This window comes from Colossoma macropomum, unplaced genomic scaffold (assembly GCF_904425465.1).
Source record: "Colossoma macropomum unplaced genomic scaffold, Colossoma_macropomum, whole genome shotgun sequence".
In the NCBI taxonomy this organism is placed as follows: Eukaryota; Metazoa; Chordata; class Actinopteri; order Characiformes; family Serrasalmidae; genus Colossoma; species Colossoma macropomum.
In genome coordinates this window covers 1-6,937 of record NW_023495343.1, presented here as the reverse complement: position 1 = coordinate 6,937, position 6,937 = coordinate 1, and the positions used below count along the sequence as shown (strand labels likewise).

The 6,937-nt window shown below is 35.2% G+C and overlaps 1 protein-coding gene across 2 annotated transcripts; it reads right to left on the bottom strand.

Moving 5' to 3' along the window:
- Positions 1–2,384: 2,384 nt before the first annotated feature.
- LOC118801827 (interferon-induced protein 44-like) lies at positions 2,385–6,661 on the bottom strand. Of its 2 annotated transcripts, none has more exons than XM_036562208.1 (7): positions 6,578–6,661; positions 5,837–5,893; positions 5,316–5,508; positions 4,221–4,364; positions 3,375–3,546; positions 2,961–3,061; positions 2,385–2,684 (listed from the first exon to the last, which is right to left on the bottom strand). In XM_036562208.1, the coding sequence occupies exons 2-7, from the start codon at positions 5,845–5,847 to the stop codon at positions 2,520–2,522; spliced, it is 786 nt and encodes a 261-aa protein (XP_036418101.1). In that variant the 5' UTR covers positions 5,848–5,893; positions 6,578–6,661; the 3' UTR covers positions 2,385–2,519. The 2 variants fall into 2 exon arrangements, with proteins under 2 accessions (XP_036418101.1, XP_036418100.1); XM_036562207.1 differs by having other exon boundaries at positions 5,860–5,893; positions 6,578–6,653.
- Positions 6,662–6,937: the final 276 nt, after the last annotated feature.

Sequence of the window (6,937 nt, the reverse complement as noted above, 5' to 3'; positions counted from 1 at the left end):
CCTAATTACCAGCGACGTGATCATACAGTGACTTTACTAGGTTTTTAGTATGTTGTTTCTATATACTGACCCCTAATGATAAGTTTATGCTTAACGCTACATATGACTGCATTAAAGCTACAACAAGACTATAAAACTGTATTTGCCTTACAAGTCAGTGAAAATATCAACTGCAAATTCCAGAAGATGCATCAGAATTTGTTTCACATGATGATTTTTAAATCATTTTAATTAAGGAGAAGTTACCTGCTATAGTGCCACTTATCTTTGTGGTTTATAGATGGTACCCTTTGGAAGAGCCAAACTAAACCTAGTCATTTAATCTCTCCAAATCATACACAAAATCATTTTATTCTTTTTTGATGCATTAATATTTGAAACTTTATTAAGGGGTGTTACATGTCAGCACATTTCAGCATTTGTCTTCCTTGAAACTTTTCTACAAAGTAGAATTATGCCATTTGGATTTAAGAATGCCCCTGTTACTTTCCAGAGACTAGTTAATATGTTCCAAATTAGCTTATCCACATGATCTTGTCATTTATCCCATGGACTGGCCCACTAATTTAGGTGTTGAGAACAGTTTTTGATACACTAGAACAGGCTTTTTGACATTCTTTGGCAAGCAAGTAGACAGACAGACAGGTGCGGCAAGTAGACCCTAAGGTCCTTGCCAAGTATGACACAGACAGGTGTGGCAAGTACAACACTAAGGTCGCTGCCATTTAAAATTTTCCTATCCCCAACTTGTCATGAGATGCACAGGTGTATTGGTATCGCTGGGTATTACCGTCGCTTTTGTAAAAACTTCTCTACTGTTTTTTCACCCTTCATTTCTTTGCTTAGCCAAAGTCCTTTATTTGAACTTCTGATTGTTAGCATCCTTTGGAAAACCCTTCTTTTTACGCCCCGATGCTTGCTGCACTTATTTTTTCTAAGCCCTTTAAACTTGAGGGATAGAGTTAGGCAAGTGCTCTGGGGGTGGGTGCTGTTTTATTATAAAAAATGAGTCTGAAATTGATCACTCTGTGCAATTGTCCCATAAATTCAGCAAGCATCAGGCGACATATTGTACTATAGAGCAAAAAGTTCTAGCTCTGTTGTTGTTGGCCCTACAGTTTTTGTTGGTTCTGGATTTCTGCCTGCAGTTGTGTACACTGACCATAATCCTTCAATGTTTTCATTTCGTAGTGACAAACAAAACTATTGAGATGGTCCCACATTGTACAAAGTTATAAACTAGAAAGTTATAAACCTAGTTATAAACTAGGTTTTCTTTTTGGGTACTGTCTCTCTCTACAGGTGGAGCAGGCTGTCAATCAACATGCTTGTGGTAAGCTTTTTTAAGGGTTGTGTGTCACCCTAAATGGGTTGTCATGGGCCACAATTGGGTTACACTGTGAGTCCCAATTTTTGTTATAGTCCTTAGTCCCAGTTGTGGACCCCAATTAGGTGACGGCTGTGGGTCCCATTTAAGCTGCCAATTTCTGTCTATATGTGGGTCTTGCATGAGTTCTAAGAAGTTCTAAGATATATTCAGCTCCAGATTTATGTTCATGTAACAGTCCATTACAAAATCTTTGCTAGTGAGTGTTATATTATCACTGTCCTAACAAAATCTATGCAATGATAACTTAATTTAAAAGGGACAGTGTGCTTTTAATGTTATATTCATGTATCATGTTTTTATTCCAAGCCCTTTTGGACCATTTGTATTGATCTATTCATTATAAAATATCCACAGAGTTTTAAGGCAGCTCCCATTTCCAAAAATTAGACTATACCTTGGCCACTTTAATGTTGGTTTTAAATATTAGGAATATCTACAGGACAATGCCAGTCAGCCCACTTAAATTGCTTGGCAACAGACCAGCTGGACCTACAGTTTGTCATTTTACGTTGCAGTCTGACCTGTTTAGGGGTTTGGTTTTCAGCTCTTATGACAGAGTTTGATGATTTTTAGTCAGTATATGTAAATCATTTACATATGTGGGCAGCTTTGGAAAATTCATTAAAAGTTTACAAACATAAAACTGTATATTTGTATTTTTCTAGAGAAATATGTCCAAGCCAAAAAACATTTAAAATAAAGATTCTTTTAAAGAATGTGTTAGTGAGTAAGAACAGGAAGGATATAACAAATCACAGTCATGCAAACAAAAGGCAAACAAGCTATGCTTCTAGGCAAATGTTGTTCCTTTTAAAAAATTTGGGAAATTGAAAATATGTGCAGAGCTACATCCCAGGAACTGCAGGCCTGAGTTTAGCACAAAATGGTGTTTTCCCAGCTGTAACACTCCAACTAAACATAACAATTAAACAATGAGTTGACTCAGGTGTTGTTAAGAAGGAAAATCCACTGTGTAGCAGTTCCCCACAGCTTTTATAGCTCGATATATATATATTAGATGTATACATATATAAAATTTACAATATTTAAAACAGGAGTAGTCTATATATATGCTTAATCAGACTGTGAGTCACTGTACGGATTTCATGATTCAACAGCCGGCACTAGACTAATACACGTCTTCCACATGGTCACTGGCAAAATTGACAATATCTCTGAGTGTCATGAGGATGAGAGCATCAATATCAGTGTCTTGGATGATCTCTGCATGATAGTTCTTCACAGGGTAGATGTTGTTCCATGGGATGTCCAGTTCATGTTTGCCCAGCTCTGCCTGAAGAAATAAAAATGTGTCAATGCAAGGTTATACAATTGTGATATTACAGTTTTATATAGAATCCAAAATACTATCTATAGGTAAGTGTATCATTTTAGGAACTGCATGTGAGGACTCATACAGTGTATATTAATTTCTGTCATTTTGGGGATTAGCATCCAAATGTGCTAATATCTAAATAGCATATTCATTCCATAGCATTTAGAATTTTCAACTTTATCTGGATGTGAAGATTAATATTTTGCATCTCTTGTAGTGGGATACATAGGTTACCTTCTCTTTGATCTTACTGCTGTGGAAAAGTTTTCTCAAGTCTTTGTTGACCATCTCACATGTTTTATCCACTTTTGTCAAGACAATGACTTGTGGTATTCCTACAAAAACAAAATACAGAAGATAATGAATAAAGGTATACTCTAAGCAACACAACTACACTAATAACAGCAACAACATCAGTAACAATGACCATCTTTCTCTGAGAGCCACTTTGCATGGCTGCACCCCCAAGCTGCTAATGGCTGCATGACCCATGGTGGATGCCACAATACATACTATATAAGTTGCATACCATTCTCAATCCATAAACCTATAAATTATTGCACAGTAATAAAAAATGTACTCTTTTTGTTTTACATGTAAATCCCATATCAACCTCAAGGATCAAAAATGCTATAAATTCAAACTTACTCATTTGACCTGCTTTCTGTCGAACAGCCTTCATTTTGTCAATCACTGTGTGATCCATTCTCGAGATAGAATCAGCAGGAATAATGCTCACCAGACAGTGAACTTTATCACATATGCTTGGGTTTTTATTGTACTTTGAGTTGCGCCATGTTATAGGTGCCTGAGAATCAAACTAAAACAGGAAAACAAATATTTCTAGAATTGTTGTGTCAAAAAGGAATAATATTAATATCTAAATTCCTCTGCAAAACATGATAAATTGCAACCATACTGAAAAACATGCAAATAAAAAGCAGAAACTGAAAGTGACTGCACAACAGGTCTAGCAGTGCAAGGATGCATGTGGTTTTATTTTGAAAATTAAAAAAGCTGAATGAATCAAAAGCTTTAAATTAAAAACAATAAATGTTTCTGTATTAAAAAACATGATGATTGCTTTATCAACTCTGATTAAAAATTGCTTTATAGGTAGCCTTTGAAATCCAACTACACAAATTCCCATAAACACACGTCTAAACCTTGTGGAAAGCCTTCCCAGAAGAGTTGAAGCTGTTATAGCTGCAAAGGGTGGGCCGACATCATATTAAACCCTATGGATTAATAATGGGATGTAACTCAAGTTCAAATACGTGTGAAGGCAGACGAGCGAATACTTTTGGCAATATAGTGTATGAATAATTCATGTTGGACAGATAACTACAAAAAAACAACAAAATTAGTGTAACATGGGAGGCTACATATGACAAATAAAACAGCTACTTTAACTTTTTAGTTAGTTGTTGTTCAAGACCAGCAAGGCTTTTGTGCTGGCTGGGAATAAGTTGACTGTATGAACTGTGTACTTACCTTGTAGCCATCTAAAATACGTCCCTCTAAAACTTTCATGATGTCCTCAGTTAGAATGCCTCCATCCATCTCAAGTCCCATGATGTCAGTTAAAACAAAAGGATAATGTCCGCCTCCACGCTTCTTCAGCTTGTGTGTAGTGATCTAGGAACAAATCCAAACATACTGTACAATCAAATGAGCAGATTAAACCAAACACTAGAAAAAAATAATTACTTTATTCAATACAAATAGGATCAGTATACAAACTGTTAAACAAACTATTAAACTTTATCTGAAAAAGGTATTGAAAGGGAATATTAATGCTTAGCTATATTCCAGGATATTTAATATCCAAATAAAGCACTTTCATCACACTTACATTAAGGAAGTTTATGACAACTCACAAAAGCAGATACATTCATTGGCTATTTTCTTTGGAACACCTTCCTTGTACCTACACTCATTGTCCATTTTCTCTCTCTTTTCCTGCATAATTGTTAACCCCACTTTTCCCCACTAATCAATGATCGGGGCTTCAAAGCACCATCAGGTATTTTTGGATCATTCTTGGCACTGCATTGACAACTGACATGGTAGTGACATGTAAGTGTGTGTTGCACTGGTGCAAGTGGATCAAGACACAAACATCAGCAACTAAATTTAAATTATCTAGTATTTAATTTGTCCTTTGCCTTTATTATAGCTTGCATTCTTTTCAGGAAATGAGAAGTTGGTTGCACTTTCTTCTCCTCATGTTCCAAGTTATCCCTATTACAAAATTAATTACAAATTTAGACTCATCAGTCCATAAAACCTTACTCTTGCTCTTTAATGATTAAAGGCTGCTCAACTTCGCCACATATTGCTCGAAGAGCGGGCTGTGTCTAAAGTACAGTGTGGATCTTGATGTAGTGGAATGTTCAAAAAAAAAAGATAAATCATTTTATTTTTGTCAATATTATTATAATTAATTGGACAGTTTCAAACTTAGCTAAATGTATGTTATTAATCACATGTAGTTAAATAAACCATACAGTATTAAAATGAATGAGTGCCAAATACTATACATTAACAGGTGAAACTTGAGAACTACTGACATTAATGATTACTTACTGTCCTAGTAAAGCTTTTTCCAAATCGTTCTGTGTTTTCCAGAGCTACCATGGCATTACGGCCTAGGAGAGCCCTCTGTACAGAGTTTATGAAGCATGACTTTCCTGCCCCAACTGGTCCATACAGCAGAATTCTGAGGACATTTGAACTTGGCCTTAAGTCTCCCAATTCTTTCAATATTGCCTCTTTTTCCCTGAAAGAGCATTGAAGTAAACAGAGTACACACATTGAGCATAGCAAGAAAAAGATACAATATAAAAAAGTTGCAAGATTAAATTGTAACCCCTTTGCTTAATCTAAAATCAGGTGCCATTGTTGACCAGATATTATTTGGTTGGTAGACCAAATGATGTTGCTGGAGTTTTAACTGCTAGGGTAAGGCTGATCCACGACGCAAAAATATCCGTTCAACAGCGGCTCTGAGGTCATACAAATGTATACCTTTTAACATACATTTTAAAAACATAGTATTGTTCTTAAATAGTGTATTACATATAGTTTCATTTTATGCATAATTTTACCTTGCACACATACAGGCTCTTACCTCCAGTTCACTGACCTCCAGGGCTTTTTTAATTCTGAGTAATAAAATTAATTCAACTGTGTTAGGAGAAGCAGAACAAAATTTTCCACTTCCATTGCAATTTACAAATTTTTCCATCATTTATTTCATTTGTTATACTTTGCAAATTAGTTTAGTAAATAATTTTAACAGCAATATCATAAATAAAGCCAATTATACAATTGTAACCAATCTAGCACAGTATTAGCAACATTTTCATAAAATTCTTAGGCTTAGTCGTTTTTTTTTCCTTTCAACTGTTTGTAATATTCATCTTACATTATTTTACAAAAATAAAAGGCTACATGAATTTGAATCTGTCTGGAAGGAGTAAAAACTGGTTAGACCTTGTATGCAGGACAAAAATCTGGGTGGTCCAAGGGTGGACTAGCAATGGCATGCAGTCAGCTGGGTGCCAACCTTATCGAGCCAGCGGACCAAAATATGCTACTATTTGGGTAAATGTTAGTAAAGTAGGCATGTAGCAAGATTGTGGATGATTGGGCTACCTGAGGCTGATTACTCTGTATGTAAATGATTATGTTAACCTTAGTTTAATATTCTATCTACAGATCAATCCCCTAAACATGGCACATGTTCACAAGAAATATTAAATATGAATTAGATAATTTAACATGGTTCACTGTTTATATGCATGTCAGTGAACTATAATATTTGCTGGGGTTTAGGTAACACTTACCTCGTGTAGAAACAGGGGGAGAAGTAGGAGCTTCTTTCGATGATGCTGTTCCCATCTTTGTCTCTGTGAAATTGGAGCTACATAATAGCAAAACTGGGTCAGAAGTGGGTACTGTCCTGAAAATATAGCACTGCAATGTTTAATGCCTTAAAATCCAAGGCTTATTATATACTAAGCCTTAGTACATAGCAAGTACAGAACTTCAATGCAAACTGGTTATTGTATTGCACAATGAAAATGTTTCCATTTTTATGTAAAACAACAAAGACTACTTACACAGATATATTTTTGGATGTTTTAGAGAGAAATTCTGAAAATGTAATCATTTTAGTTAAGAGATAAAATTATTTTGGTAATACT